Source organism: Ceratotherium simum, chromosome 9 (genome assembly GCF_057802395.1).
Source record: "Ceratotherium simum simum isolate JZ-2026a chromosome 9, ASM5780239v1, whole genome shotgun sequence".
Taxonomy (NCBI): Eukaryota; Metazoa; Chordata; class Mammalia; order Perissodactyla; family Rhinocerotidae; genus Ceratotherium; species Ceratotherium simum.
The window spans coordinates 52,640,157-52,656,859 of NC_141908.1; the positions used below are offsets into that span (position 1 = coordinate 52,640,157).

Below are 16,703 nucleotides of genomic sequence, written 5' to 3' on the forward strand. Positions count from 1 at the left end.
AACAGTAGCATCAGGCTAAATATCTAACTTCCCTTTATTCTGTGTGTTTCTGACAATGAAAGCTATAAACTATAATAGACAGGGATCAAATAATTCTCCTTGAAAAAAGGGGAAAAAAACCATAAGTTCCTGAAAGACTAGATTCTAAAACTGGTCCCCTCTGTCAAAAGTTACTACATTATGACCATCCTACAAATCAGCTGCTGGGGAGTATGAAAATGGGGGAATTTGTTGTAATTTAAGACTTCTTGTGAGATTATTTTCTCTTATGAAGTTATGTTCCTTCATTTTTTTTAAAGATTTTATTTATTTATTTTTCCCCCAAAGCCCCAGTACATAGTTGTGTGTCATAGCTGCACATCCTTCTAGTTGCTGTATGTGGGACGCAGCCTCAGCATGGCTGGAGGAGCGGTGCCTCGGTGCGTACCCGGGATCCGAACCCGGGCCGCCGGCAGCGGAGAGCACGCACTTAACCGCCAAGCCACGGGGCCGGCCCTGTTCCTTCATTTTTAAGCAAAAATCTATTTGTTGTGTCAGGCACTGTGCTGGACACCAAGCCAGGGTAATTTAAATTTTACTTTTTCTGCTTGATGGGACCAGGGTCTCATTTTATCCTGTGGCACAGGAGCCAGCAAACTTTTTCTATAAAGGACCAGATAGTAAATATTTTAGGTTTTGAGGGCCATTTACAGTCTCTACTGCATATTCTTTTGTTTTTTGTTTTTTACAACCCTTTAAAAACGCTAAAACCACCCTGCCTTCTGCAGCAGGCCCTCGTCTGCAGACTCCTCTGTGGAGCAAGCGAGATTGGAAGATGAGCACACGCAGAAGAACAGTTCATAGTGATTCAACCTGCGACCACAGCTCGTGCTCCTTTTGCTTGCAGGTGTACATCAATATATATAAATATATTTAGATGGTTAGAGTTTTTAAATTATTTTTCCCATTTATATGAATTAGGAGATTTTTGAGGCTCATTTTAGGACTCTACCAGTTCTTGTACAGTGCTTTTACTTTTAAAAATTCTCCCCACGGCTTGGAATTTCCCTATCTCAGAAATTTTTGACCTGAAAGACACAGCTATGAGGTATTGTCTAGAGTAAACTTCTGGTTTCAATATTATTTCATTTATGAAGAAACTTCACACTGCCTTCTTCCAAAACCTTACAGTGACCAGGGACTTTTGTGTGAAATACACCACCTGTGTTTCTGTAGCTGAAGTGGAATCTTCGTTCGAGTAACCGAGAACAAATCCTTTTTCACATGGACCCTATAAAAGATGTTAAGAGGTGACTTCTGCTGTGGAGCTTAGGATTTTTTCTATCTCTTTTTAAAATCCCTCTTTCATTCCACATCGACCCCTCATGTTAAACAGTTTGAATCAACCTTTCTGAAGCTGCAAATGTTTTATTTTATTAAAAAGGTTTTCCTTCAAGTGACTGTGCATTACTTTTCAGTAGGTGGGCCTGAACATTTCTCTTTGCAAATTAGGTTTTCTCTCTGCTTGTTTACTGACTCTACCTTTGTGTTCTTTTGAGGGATTTAACATATGCTTAACAAATCATCCTATCAAGTAATTTAACTTACTGCAGCAAACTTCACAGCCAGTCGCTGAACATTTCCAATGTTGTTCTGTATTTACACACCAGATGTTGCTCTTTTGAACCTGTTTGCCCTGTCACACGCTTTTGAATATCAGTTCTACATTCATGTTAGAGTCTTCTTTTAACTGGTGAAAACAAAAATGCCTTTTCGGTGAATCTGTTTGTTTTAAAACAGTGTCTGCTATTGTGTTGTCTGGAAGAGAGAGGTTGACTCGGATGCTGGTTCTCCCTAACCCCATGGCTGTCTCAGTAGAATTCCATGCAGAAAAGTGCCCATATGCTAATTTAATTATAAGTGAGAATTCAGGATTTTATTTAATCCTGACCCTTTCCCATTCTGTTCTAGAAAAACGCCATTAGTGAAAGAAAAAGTATAAGGCATGCTTTTCAGAGTCTTTTTGTTTAAACAGTCATAAATTTTTTAAAAATTAAGAAAGCATTACATGTTCAAAGTAGGTATTACCTAAAAAAGCAGGAAAGGATGGTTGTTAAGGTAGGGCCATGTTAGTTTTAGGAGTTTGTAGTCCATAAACTTTAAAAATGACACCTATCTAGGAAAGCAATGTGGTTATTTGGATTTTTTGATGTTCTTTCAAAAATAAAGGTTACTAGCCAGGACTCATTTGTCAGTAGGAGCATCTCTTTGCATAAAACATCCCGTAGTTCCATATGTGTGTGACATCCCATGTGTGTGTGAGCCCCCACACACATAGCGGTCATATACAGATGAATAAGACCATAAAAACGAGTTGCTCTTTTTTGAAACCACCACCCCGAAAAAAAAATTTATTTTTTATTTTTTCAGGCTTGCTGTGAGAATTTAGCCCTAATATTATCAAAGTCCCTAGCCCTCCCCAGCTTGATAAACCTGTGTTGCTTCTTAACACATGGAAGATGAACCAGCCTTGGAAAACCTTAAAATCAATGTGCTGCAAATGCCGGAAATGGATCTTGTGATCCTTGCTGCTAAGCTGGTAAACTTTGCTGGGCAAGCAACTGTTTCTCTCTCCATTTTGTAAGAAAGGAGATTTTTCTACCCTCATGATAAATTCTCTTGAAGGGCCAGACCAGAGGAGTGTTTAGTGTGCTATCCACAAAAAAGAAAAGACTTACGGAAAGCAAAAATCATTGTAAGAATAAGCCTTTTGAGAGCACAAGGCCTAGCCACTCTTTAAAAACAAAGCTCTCCTAATGACAATGCAGAGAGGATTACCTTCTTAGAAGCTTCTCAGCCAAAACCAGCTTTGAGAAGAAAGTGGCTTAAGAGAGAGCATTGCTGCCTCACTTGTCTGTGAGCCCTGTTCCAGAACAAGCCTGGCTCAGGTAATGGCTTTCCATTGTTTGTAAAAGAAAAGGCAGGAAAAGTACATAGCCTTGTCCAAGTTTGTCTGCTGTAAACCGAAAATAGAAATTTTCCTTGTGAGCACAGTTTAAATGTGAGGACGTCTCAATATAAAATGAGTTGGAAAGTACTTTTAAGGTGAAAGATCACAAAAATGTTTGGCCTGCATCCCCACAACTGATATTTTCAGGCATAGTTGAATCTATTTTTAGAACTCCAAATGACTTCCTCAACAAAGTTACTTTTTTGTGCCAAATGTTATTGTGTTTAGTGTAGAAAAAGCTGGTGTCCCATCTCCTACCACCTACTTTTTGATACATTCCTGAATCTGGTAAATTAATAATAGGAAATCGTGAGATGTGCTGAAGCTGGAATTAAACTGAAGACCCGATTTGGGCTTCGGAACCCAGTGGCTAATGACGCCATCCCGGACAGTTTCACATCCATCAAGTGGCTCCCTCAGCTATAGTAGCTCTTCAGAGACACGGAGAGGGAGTAAAATGAAACTGTCTTATTTTTCCAGGGGTAGAACTCTTAGAGAAATGTAACTTGGCTCTTGTTAGATTTGGGACATTTTCCAACTGAATATTTTGGAATAAAGAATCACATAAATCTTTTTCTGGTGTTATTCCCCAAGCTCTTGGTTTTGCATTTTACCTCACGAAACCCAGTCAGTCTTCGTGTGTGCGTGTGTGCAGTGTGTTGTGCATGCAGGCCAAACTCCAAAAGGAGGGGGCGCAAGGCTGCTCATCTGAACGTTTTGAGGTCTGGAGCATTTGATTTGTTTGAGGCTGATTCACTGTTCCCATTCTCCTTAGGAATGTCAAATCCATTCCTTTGCTTGCTCTTCCTCTCCCTTCCCCTCCCCAGCCCCAACACCAGGGGAGTGGTAACTGCAGCAAATGGAGGGGCTTCATTTCCTGCTCAGCCATCGCGCTGCCCCCTTCCCTTCCCTGTGCAGCCGTGTCAGGGCTGATCACATACCTGTGCTGGTTCTCGCCCTTCCAATACTTACAGTGCTCACTAGAATCGTCCCCTTCCCCTTCGGGGATGCTCCTTATCTTTTCCTAATCACTTCTGTGACTCAAATAGAATTATTCAGTAGCTCTTCTAAAGAAGTACCTTACACACTTGATTAAAAGCCCAAAGAGGCTTCAGTGAATTTTTTTCTCTTGCTTGAGCAGCATCTGCCAATTTCCCTGATTTTCCTGCTAATTATCTACATATTCGCCAGAATTCATTTAACGTGTTGTGGCTCGAATAAGACTGAGCACTGGCTGAGGAAATAGTGGCTATAGAGTTAAAGGTTTATAGGAGTTGCTTGAATAGAGTATATGTCCTCAATCTACATTCTTATTTAGAAATACTTTTTTGTTTTTAGAGCAAGAGAAATCTAAATCAAAACTGCTGAGTTTGCTTCTCACTTCTGTCATGGCTCCATACCTAAAATGTGGCATGTCACATTCTCTTTCTACTGCCCTTGTCCTTCTCTAGAGTGACATGGGGTTAAGAGCTTGACCTTCAGGGTGAGACAGCAAGTTCATCTTCTGGCTCTGCCACTTGATAACTGGGTCCTTGAGCAAGTTTATTAATTGTCTCAAGCCTTAGTTTCCTCATCTATAAAATGAGGACAATATCTATCCAATGGGATTGATATTAATCATGATAGCATACGTAAAGGGTTTGACAGAGTACCTGAAACATAATAAGTGCTCAATAAATGATAGTGGTTATTATTATGATTATTACTGATAAAATTAGAATTGTTTTTGCACTTCACAAAGTATGGGTAGACTCAAATTTTGATGCCCATTTGTATAAATAGAGAAAGTAACTGGAGTGCACAAATCTCCATTACTCACTGTTTAAGGAAAAACCAAAATCATTGGCTGTTTTCAGCATTCCCAGTATCAGTTTGCTTTCTTTGGGCATTCCAGTGCAGATTTATTAATCATGCCAACCTCAAGGTTTGCAGAGAGATGAGCACATACATAACCTCACACACACACATTCAGCCTATATGTACATCAAGTGTTTACTACATTGTAGAATATAGTATAATAAATTATGCTATAGGTGGATGAAGATGAATCCTTAGACTGACTCATTTTGAGAGAGATTTCTTCAAAACACAAACTCCAAATATTACAGTTTGGCAGGTACCTACCATTTTGGTGTAAATGGTTTAGCCAGTGATTTGGATTTGGGGCTTGATTTTTTTTTTTTGTATGAGACTATTATTGAACTTTAAAAATATTGTTGAATTCCCTGTTATTACCTTATAGAGAAATTTATCACAGATTGAAGGTGGAAAGAGTTTGCCTAACAAAATATAAAATCTAATTTGTGGGACTATGTGAGAATTTTAATAGCTTATGAGATACAGTTAAATCCCTTAGGCACATTGGTTTCATAAAATTTTAAGTCTGGCTCTAGACGTTCTAATTTCTAAACCAGTTTTTTTCTTTATAAGGAACAAAAAAAATGTATATTATATATGGAAGAAGTCCTGCTCATGAATATATAACATTTTGTCCAAGTTTCTACAGATGGGGTTGGTTGTGTCTGGTAATTGGATACAGTTAAATGTTAGATAAAGTTTCAGTAATATACCAAAAATATAAAGTACAAGAATGAAAATTCCATTTTCTTTTTGTTCCAGGTTCTCTGGGAAATGCTAACAAGGGAGGTCCCCTTTAAAGGTTTGGAAGGATTACAAGTAGCTTGGCTTGTAGTGGAAAAAAACGAGGTAAGACTACGATTCTCCATTCAGGTACATAGATCAGAAAACAGTATTGGGGTTTTGCAAAAGACTTTTTCATCTTCTTCAAATTGAAAGTAAGTTCACGCTTATGGAAAGATTAGCAGTAGGAGCTAACACAAAGGGTCAAAGTGATGTTATTCCTCATGAATGGACCCTTTACATCTAATTGTTGCAGCTTCACGTCGTGATGCTGTAGATCAAAAATTGTACAAGTACTGTACTAGTTTCTCAGTCTCAATTGTAAAACCTAGGGGTTTGTTCTTAGTGATGAAAGAAGCCATTGCGTCCAAGGTAGGGGAACAGTTTAACTCCATCTCCTGCGTTTAGGACATCTTTTTTACTGGCCGGGAGTTGATATATCTGTAAGAGACCTTCAGCTACTTCAACTTACCTCTCCCAGCAGGAGTCACTATAGTACAAGAAACTGTCGCTTAGATGAGAATTTCAAAAATAAAAGAAGAAAAAATAGTTTCAAAAAAGGGAAAAATTACAGTTTTGCCACCTACGTTGAACACTACATTGAAGATGAGCTCCTCACTGGAATTGGCGAGGCAGTGGCATAACTGTTCGCTTCTTCATGCAGAGCCTTTCCATTTCAAAAGAACTTCAGTGGCGTAAACACCGTTTGTGCTGTGTCCCCAGCCTCGCTTTTCTTCTTCCCACAAATTGAGGCTTTCACTTAGTTGGACCTATGAGCCTACATCAGAGAACATGGTACATTCATATCAAAGAGAGCAACTACATTTTGAAAGGTTTAAAATTGTGACTGAAACGCACAGCCATGGAAATTCTCAGCATAAGGATGAAGCATCCAATATCAAGGTATTATGAGAACTTAGATCAAGTAATGGAAGCACGCAGTTGTCTTTGCAATGCAAAACAACTTTATTTCACAAAACTTCTTCATTTCCAAATCTTATCTGTGCCTTCCACAAAAGGTAAGAGTGCAACCTTAGGATAAAATAATTTGCAAAAAGGTGAATGTCTAGAGATATTCCCTTTTTAATGCTTTAAAAGAATTACATTGATCTGCTCCCCATGTGAGTGCAGGAACAAACCAGATTAATCAAAAAGCTGCTATTGACTAAGAGAAACCAAGTTTCCGTATTTTAGATCACATAATCCAGGGTTACCTTATTAATTTGTCCTCCTGAGCCACTCAGAATGGATGAAATGTTCATGATAGCTGAACTTGATGGGAGAGAGCTGCCAATTTAAAAAAAATAAAAAGGAATTATATTCAAGAATGTGTCTTACTCATTGTTTCATAGGAACTGTTCTGTTTTAATTAAATGTGATAGTTATTCCTGGTGTGCTATTAAATCAGACCTCACATACAGGGTAACTGATATTTTCATGATATGAGAACCCACTTGTTTCTGTTTTGTTTCTTTCGCCAGTGAGATGATTAGATGTTTGGTTCTGGGTTTACAAATGAGAGCGAAGAAAATTATTGACCTTCTGTTGACTTTGGAGCAGAGCACTCAGTATAATGTTTTCCCTCTATATCATTTCAAGATAAACAAGAAGTTTTTTTAAAAGTTAACTGAACCCTCCAAATATGTATGACAGAATAATTAATATTTTAAAATAATATTTCATCTAAACGATGGCAGAACAGATGTGACTCTAAAGCACTTTCAAAACATTGGAGTATCCATCAAGGATTTTTAAAACTGAAGAGAAAAATGAATTTAAAAACTGCCTTTGGATAGTTGACTTGAGATTTGGGAGTCACCCATAAATAGCCTTCAGAACCTCCTCAATATGTGCATGAGGAGTCTATCTCCCCCTTTCTCCCCAGGCATCCCCTACAGTAGAGAGTGCTCTTTTATCCATGGTGTGATCTGATGATCAGCTAATAACTGATGGAGACTACTCAAATACCTCCAATACTGTATCTATGAAATATGATAGTAAGTTGAAAGAAACCCACATGGTGAAATAAATTTTCTCAACTTTTTAATGAATTTAAGGAAAATTGGGTACTACAAGGATATTTATCTGTCTATTCTTATTCTGCACAATATTTGTCAACAATATGGAAATTAAGTTTAAATGTAGTTTCCATTGTCTTCATTCAAGAAGGTGTCTTCATTTCACCTCATAAATGGAAGTACTATTACCAAAGCAAATTCTGTTGATGTAGCGTTAAATAATTCCCAAGAATTTATTTCATTTCCTAATAAAATTGGTACTTTGGCTTAAATATAATTTATAAAACCCCTTCAACTTCTAATTATTTTATTTTATTTATTTTTACTTTGGAATACCTTGGGTTATTGAGTTAAAAAGAGAAAGCTGTATTTTTTTTAACAGGCCTCATTTAAATAATGAAAGATGTGTTTAAACTTTGAGGGAGACATTTTAAATGTGAGCTAGTCACCCTAGAATGCACCTATATCCAAATATTAGCATTATCTTTTCTTTTTAACTTTTTATCCTGAAATAATTATGGACTCACAGCAAGTTGCAAAAATATTACAAAGAATTCTGTGTACCCTTCACCCAGCTTCCCCCACTGGTGAGACATAGGTATGGTATAATAACAGAAAATTGACATTGATACATTACTCTTAACTAGACTCTAGACCTTATTCACTTTCACCAGGTAGGATTGCTTTTTGTTGTTGTTGTTCAGGAAGATTCACCCTGAGCTAACATCTGTGCCAGTCTTCCTCTATTTTGTATGTGGGTTGCCACCACAGCATGGCTGACGAGTAGTGTAGGGCTGTGCTGGGATCCGAACCCATGAACCCGGGCTGCCAAAGCAGAGTGCGCCAAGCTTAACCACTACACCATGGGGCTGGCCCCTATTATTGCTTTTTGCATCTAGAGGAAGATCAATATTTTCTGAAAATTATATTTGAAGGTCTTTGCTTCTAAACTTTTAATAATGAAATAAGGCCTTCAAACAATAATTTTTCCTAATATTAAATCCTATTAAAACTAGAGCAATAAAGCACTGTTAAACTTTACAAAGCAAACAATGAACCCTTATAGAAGGCATGAAATTAAGAGGGCATTACCAATAAATTTTTTAAATCTTACATGCATGTATTTTTGCCTTTGTAATTTCCATAAAACTCAATTAGTGCTCATTCAGAATGTTCTGGCAGCGTAATTTCTGTCTTTATAAATACTTAGATTCTTGTACAAAATGTGTTTTGTTCTAAGTAGCAAAACTGGTATTCTTGATTAACATAGAAAGCCTCAAAAAACTTAATCCATTGTTCTTGACTATACTTTAGAAAAAGATAATAAACTTGACTTAAAAAATAATTTTTGCATCTTATGTAGAAAATGGTGCAAGAAAGAATATGGTCTTTAAAAAATGTCATGCCTAATTTAGTGGTTGTGAAATATTTTAATTTTAAATTTTAAACTGTTTTATTTTAAAATACTTAAGTTTTAAGTAGTGTGCAAACCTGGTGCCAATATCTGGTTGTTTCAGAATGTTTTAATGCCATTAGGAATGCCCACAGCTATGTAATCGGGACAATATTTTGGATTCTCTTTTAAAGTACTTTTTAATGTACCAAAATAATCCCTTAAATAAGGTGTCTGAGTCTAGATTTAGCTGATATTTGACCACTTCAGATAATTTAAAATAATTTTGTCTCCTTTTATAATGTCTCAGAAGTGATATCTAAAAAGTTTGTCTGTAAGAAAAGATGATAGAAAAGATCAACATCCATATTGATCCAGTTCACATTTCAGTTCTTGGAAAACTGTTGAGATAAAGTTATATTGAAAATGTTACCTTTTATGAAAAATTATTTTTCATTATACATGGAATGCATTCAGTTGCATAATTGCAATTACTGTCTGTTTTTATTAGTTGCCACCCCAGCCATTGTGTATGTTTTTTAAAAAAGTAAACACCTAATTTTCCTTTTGATCTTTATCAAAAGGTTTCCAGCTTACATTACAGTAAAATAATAGTACAGTTTACTACATCTTGTTCTATTCTATGAAATCACAAGACTAGAAGTTAAAAAATGCTTAGCATAGCCTCTAACTTGAAGAGGATTGTTTTATTTTTTTACTTTGTTTTAAAGTTTTATTTATTTTAGTTTATTTTGATTTTAGAGTTATTTGTAATTCCAAATATAGATTGTTTTCTTGCCAAGGCAACTATTTTTCTAGTTTTACACATAGCCTCCCCCAAATCCAACTAAGTTAAGCTTTAAGCTTTTTCTTTGCAAAACTTCTTTGGCAAACAGTACTGTGGAATAAATCTTCGTAGTCCTTCTAAGTATCGGGGTTTTCAACTCTATCACATCCAGTGCTCTTTTTATAAGTGTGTTGACTCGCCCTCTTCCTCCCTGAAATGAAATTCAGAGGTAGTATAACCTACCTACACACATTATATTTTAAGTCAACATAATGCTCTAACTGTAACATAAAGAAGAAATAAATGAAATATGTACTGCAATGTATAAATGCTCAGCATGACCACAGTAGAGGAGATAATGGAACAGTTGTAGATGCTTGCACCTATTTATAAATGGAATTCAACAGCTACAAATGCAGAGTAGAACTGGGTTGTAGTGATGATTCCAGTACCAAGGGCAGCACTGTTGTAGGTGACATTTTCCAAAAATCTTGGTAAGGTTATGAATAATGCAAAAGTCAATCTGCCCTTGATTTATTTTATTTGGTATTTGCATTCTTAGAAAGTTCAGTGCATTTTAAAACTATTCAAAAAATACTTTGTGTTTATTTATAAATCAGAGTTAGATTCTAGGCTCAGAAAATTATAAACCTCATTGTTTGCTTGTTTTACTTACGTGAATGCACATGGAGCATTTCAAGTTTGGTGGAATATGACAGAGTTCTTAATCAGGGCTTTCTGATATATTGAAGGATGTCTAGCATTCTTGCCCTGCTCCAGGTGCAACCCTCCAGTCTTTAAAACAAACACAAATGCCTCCTTACATTTCTGAGCAGCCCCCGGGGGCATCCTGTGTTCTGTGAGAACCACTACTGTAGAATGTTAGAACAGGACTGATCGTCACATTATAATCTTTGTTGTATCAAGTCCTTACAGTTGACGAGTTTCACCAGAACTAAGCCATATGAGTCATACATTCAGAATGTCTTCTTTGCCAATGAGAAAACACACAATCCTTTAAAATTATCTTTCTGATGGTCTGTGCTGAAGAAGTTTTCAGAGTTGTACACCTGCTGCCAATGCTGAACTCCTTTCCTAGTTGCCCAGCCTGTTTGCATATTTCAGAGTTGCCTATAAAAGTACAGTGATAGATTTGTGGTTTTAGATTTAGTATTTAAGTTCCAACTTGCCCCTCTTGCCTAAAAGCAATCAAGTTTCTTTTAGACTTGATTCTATGTCTTGTTGCATTTGTTGTTGTGCTGAACCTGATTTCTCCATCCACTATGATTCCTCTTTGGAAGAAAAGTATACGTGTCTTTAGAGATTAAATATTATGAATCTAAACATAAATTCTCACCTGTCACATATTAATCAATGGAAGCTTTAAATTTGTCTTGTTGATGCTCTTAAATTAACGCTTTAATGACTTTTCAATTAGTATTTGCTTACCTTCACGAGTAAATCCTTGCGTTTTGTTTTGTTTTGGTTCCTGACTTCTTTCTCTGTTGTAGAGATTAACCATTCCAAGCAGTTGCCCCAGAAGTTTTGCTGAACTGTTACGTCAGTGTTGGGAAGCTGATGCCAAGGTATAGATATATGTTTTTGTTGTCGTTAGAATTCTGAAATTTCACTTGTTTGTTTGGCTTTGAGTTTTTAATCCTTGGGGTAATAAAATTCATTACAGAGCAAAGCTGGGTTGCTCCTCCTGTGAGCCCCAGATTGACTGTTGACATCTGCTTATCTTGATCCCTAGGAACTCATTATTGGCTCTTTCTTACAGCACTCTGGCATTCTTGATTCCATAAAAAGAATTTTATTCCTTTGTTTTTCATCTTTAATAATAACTATTGCACTTCCATGTTATAAAAATGGCTAGCACACAGTGCTTATTATATGCCAGGCACTGTTCCAAGCACTTGATGTATACTATCTCATTTATTCCTCAGACCATCTCTGTGAAATAGGTATTGTTATTATCCTCATTTTACAGATGAAGAACCAGGCACACAGAAGTTAAATAATGAGCTCAAGGCCACACAGCTAGTAAGCAGTGGGGCTGGAGAATGAACCCAAGCAGTCTGACACGCATCCCTATGCGTATCTTAGTGGTATCTTAACCACTACACTATATTGCCTTTCTGAGCAGAGACCAGGCAAAAGCAGCACTTCTGGAGAATCTTGCTATGTTCTCCCTGTCCACTTTCAGTGATGTTTTTTTAAGCTATCACAATAGAATTGGAGAAATTCCAGATTTTAGGCTTTCATGTGGTTATCACATTCGAGCATGAATGGCCCATTTCCTTTCCCTGCAAAGATCGTTTTAAGACTCGCACATACACATGGAAATATTTATAGATGAAATGATAGGCAAGTCTTGGATGTGCTTTAAAATAAAGTGAAAGGAATTGGATGATGGATAGACAAGATGGGCCATGATAGTTTTTGAAGCTGAGTGATTAGTATATGGAGGTTCTTTTGTGTATCTTTGGAATTTTCCATAATAAAAAGGTAAAAAATAAACATCCTCAGATTAAACGTTAGAATAAGAGAGATACACTCAAAAAAAGAACTAAAATTTTACAGTTCCAACTTGTCCAGTTTTTCATGGAAATCGATGGATTGCAAACTCACCTTTTAAATAGAGATCTGAAAAGAAAGACTTAAGAATGGAATTTCTTCCTTAATTTAAGCCCAGTTCCAGTCTGAGCCCAAAGAAGAATGAATGATGATAACATATAGTCTGTCTTTCTACAACATGTTTCTCTAGTGGGAATAACTCATAAACAATTGGTGAGTATGGGAATTGTGTTAATATAACACAGAATTCACACTGAATTATGCATAATGTTTCCTGGCACATCCTTCCACACCACTAAGTGAGGACAGCTGTACACCAAGTACAGTAGTGTGCCCAGGAGTGCAGCAAGGGACATGGAGCTGTGAGACCCCTCCACCCGCGTGCTCCCTCTTGGCTAGGCTGGCCAGTGCTTTGTTTCGGCAGAGTTTATTGTTGGTTCTCCCCAGCCTTGTGCGGTTCACTTTTGCCCTGATAACTAGCAGCCTCAATCTTTGCTTTCACTCATGTTCATCTAACTACCTTCACCTCTTTTTAAAGGAGAGTCCTATATTTACTTAGTATTGTTTTTTATTAAAGAATTTAACATTGTTTTAAACTGTGTTAATATTTTTATTTAGGATTATTATTGGTGTTATTAGTATTCTGTAACAAAGTTGCATAGGTTTTGAATGGTCTGCCCTGCCCCTGTTTAGGCCCTATAATTTTAGTGTGTGATTTTGCAAAATATGGGGATTTTTAAGCATTAAGTGAAACGCATGCACTTTGTGACTAATCCAGTAGAAACTATAAGTGGCTATCTGCAAGCTTGCTCTGGAGCATTTATTTTATACTGTTAAAATGGTATCATACTACCCTTTCCATACTCTTTCTGCCAGTTATATGTCCATTGTGGCATATATAGTAATTTGGCAATATTTTTCTCTCTGATACTTAAATAGAAATTTCACCTGAAATTATTTGCATTGAATTAGATTAACGCAACTAGATCTCTATAATTGTAATTATATTTCAGTATGCAAAGCAGGTTTTGAATTCTTAATTGGAAACTGTACCACGTTAATTAAAATTCTAAGAATATACATTTATGGTGCCTTAATTAAATGATAGTGTACACATCTAACACAACAAGGACATTAGGCCCAGTGATGATGCCATGAAGGTGGCATGTCTTTAACATGTAATAAGGTGACCCTTCTTTAGGACCAGGGGAAACTTGTGTTCTAGCCAGGTGAAGTATAAAGAAAGTTTTAAGATTGATTTTTATTTCCTAAATTCATGGCGTTTATTCTGATGCAACTAACACGTGCCCCTGTATTCAATTTGACTGTCCACCCAGCCACAGCCCCCATTCCGGCTCTCACTGCTGATCTCTAGACACACTTTACACACTTCATTCCCTGAACACGCCCTCTTCCTTCTCTCCTCTCTCCCCTGATTACTTCGTCCTCAAGCCTTCCCTGGTCACTCTGTTACCCCAGCCCACACTTAGTACTCCTTTCCCTAAACCACAATCTGGGCTATTCCTTACCTTGTACTGTTGTATTTTTTAAAATATCTTTTCTTCCTAGATGGATTGCAGGCTCTCTCAGGGAACAGAGCTAGTTTTAGATGTGTTTCCCTAGAGCACCTTTTACATAAATTTAGTAAGCAGATGCCCAATTTGTTGTGGACTGAAGTAGCCAGTCCTATGCACATAGAGAGCAACAGGTGGTTAATACATTTTATTTCTTTTTTTTCAGCCCTTAGAGTTTATTTAGAGCATTAACACATAGATTAAAATATTCAGCTCACCTATAGAAATATGTTCTTTTGCAGTGAGGAGGGGTAATGGATACAAGAGAAAGCTGATAGTAAGTAAATGTCAGATCATTCCACTGGCAACCCCAGGTGCTCAAAATATTTTATTGAAGAAAAGGAAGTAAAGATGGGTATTGGTTCAAGTTCTAAAGTGACATTTCTAAATAAGGAAAAAATAATAAAGCCCTGAGTTTGATAGGAAGTAATATCATACCCTCACATGATAAAACATTAGGAAGGGTTTAAGAGCATGGCCGCTGTTTCTGTAACTTGCTTCCTGTGTGATGCTGGGCAATATATACTTTTCTGAGACTGATTTTCCTTACCTATAAAATGAAGATAACAAAGAAATACTGTATGTAGATGCTTAATAAATGGTCCTAGTTGTGACTTTGTCAGTAAGCAAAGTGTCATCAGACCAAAAGGAACCTAAGTCCCTTCAGAGGAACTTACATAAGATCCTAAACCAAATCTTGTATTGTGTAACCAGAATACTCATAAAATATTATTAACACAAAATTCTGCATTGTTATCGCTTTTTAAATGTTCACTTTGATAATTTCCATCTGAGAGCATATTCTAACTATAAATTTAAGACTTTTCCAGGGATACTTGTCATCCAATTGCAAAAGAATTCCACCTTTGTTTCAAGGATGACTAAATGTGGGAAAAATATTATTCTTTAAAAATTAATAAGCTCCTCCTGCTGTTTTTCCATGCAAAATGAAAATCCTATATTTATTATATAATTAGTTCCTGTGAAAACAATCAAAACATTTTTCCTTTTGCAACCTGACACATGATGGGAGAAATTAAAATGGAAACAGAGTCAAAAGAATTTTTCAGATTTCCTACTTAAGGCCTTTTCTTCTTTGCTGATTAGAAAGCATACTGTACATCAGTGACATTTAGCTACTTGTGCCCTCTTCTTAAAACACAAACACACACCCTTAAAAGAGGTGTAATGACAGTAATGACAGAACTCAGAATAAATAGCCCAGTTTTATATTCCTGAGAAATGGAAAAATTGCCTTTCTTAATGTAGGAAGCACTCAAGTCCTGAGAGCAAACCACCTCAGCATTGTTCCTTCTTGATTTTTTTGCTTCCAAATTAAAATGCATGTTTTAATTGCTGCAACCGTAATTTGCTCAGAAATGTATAATTATGAGGCATGATGAAGAGAGAATGTGCATCATCCTTTTATTATCTTTCTCCATTCTGTTTTAACCTTTTGTCTCAACCTTGGCTAGAGTTTAAAGAGATAGACTAGTGTAGATACTGCTGCGTAAAGAAATACATCCTAACCAGTCCTTTTTCAATTTCTGCTAAACAGAACCTTAAGAGTTTCCCAGCACCAAAGCTAGTTATAATGTGGAATAAACATGGAGAACAATGAAGTTATGATGGCTTTAAAATTGGGGATTGTTTCTCTGAGCAATTAGTTTAGATTGCTGATAGATTGATAAGTAGACTTACCCCCAACATTTTGTTATAAAAATTTTCAAACATACAGAAAAGTTGAAAGAATTTTACAGTGAACACTGGTAAACCTACCACCCAGCTCTGCCATTAACTTTTACTATACTTGCTTTATCACAGAGATAGATTTTTAAAGGACTTAACTTTTGCCTTTTAGGGGTCCTTAACCATACCCAAAAGACAGAATTAGTACTTTCCTTACCTAGAGAAAAACTGTAATTATTCCAACCTTAGGCCACACGATAGAAAAATGACATCTCAGTCTATTCTTACGAATAATTGATTGAAAATACAAAATACGATTCCCTAAACCTGAACGGTCTGACAGTTATAAAATAACTAAATTAGGACATTACATCACATTTTATTTTGTTATGGTGAATTGAGTTTATTACTATGCTTGTGGATTTTCTCTTAAAGATCTACTTTCTTAAGTCCCAACGAGTGATTATGTATTTTCTCTTCTTCAGAAACGGCCATCTTTCAAGCAAATCATTTCAATTCTGGAGTCTATGTCAAATGATACTAAACTTTCTGACCAGTGTAACTCCTTCTTGCACAACAAGGCAGAGTGGAGGTAGGTAGGCCTCGTCCCGGAGTCATATCCTCTGGCTTTAAAGGACCATGACTAGCTTCAGCAAAGAAGAGAACCAGAGAACTTGATGACAGTCCTGGTTCATGGCTTAGAAATTGGGGCTTTTTTTTTGTTTTTGTGTGTTAAAAATTTTTGGAGATCTAATAAGTCCTCCATTTCATATGTAAGCAAAAAACAGTGTTTCTTGAAGCTTGTTGTTTTATCATATGTCTAAGTATTTGGAAAGAATATTGAAATCGTTATCTTCTGAGACAAAAGACAGTTACCAGACATTTCTCTGCGTACACTCTGTGTTAGGAAGCTTTGGCCTCTGTCTGGGGAGAAATAAAAATACTGTTTGCCTAGAAGTTTGCAGAGCACTGTATCTGTTGATGGGGAGGTAGGGAGACTATTAAAGCACTTTTTAAAGAAAACTTTTGATGTTAT

General features: G+C 36.4%; 1 protein-coding gene across 2 annotated transcripts in view; it reads left to right on the forward strand.

Moving 5' to 3' along the window:
* MAP3K20 (mitogen-activated protein kinase kinase kinase 20) overlaps positions 1–16,703 on the forward strand; it is a 172,137-nt gene that overhangs the window by 101,029 nt on the left and 54,405 nt on the right. For both annotated transcript variants that reach the window (XM_087435401.1, XM_004426630.3), the window contains exons 8-10: positions 5,609–5,695; positions 11,339–11,413; positions 16,153–16,259. In XM_087435401.1, coding sequence (XP_087291527.1) covers positions 5,609–5,695; positions 11,339–11,413; positions 16,153–16,259 — 269 coding nt within the window. The remainder of the gene's footprint in view (positions 1–5,608; positions 5,696–11,338; positions 11,414–16,152; positions 16,260–16,703) is intronic.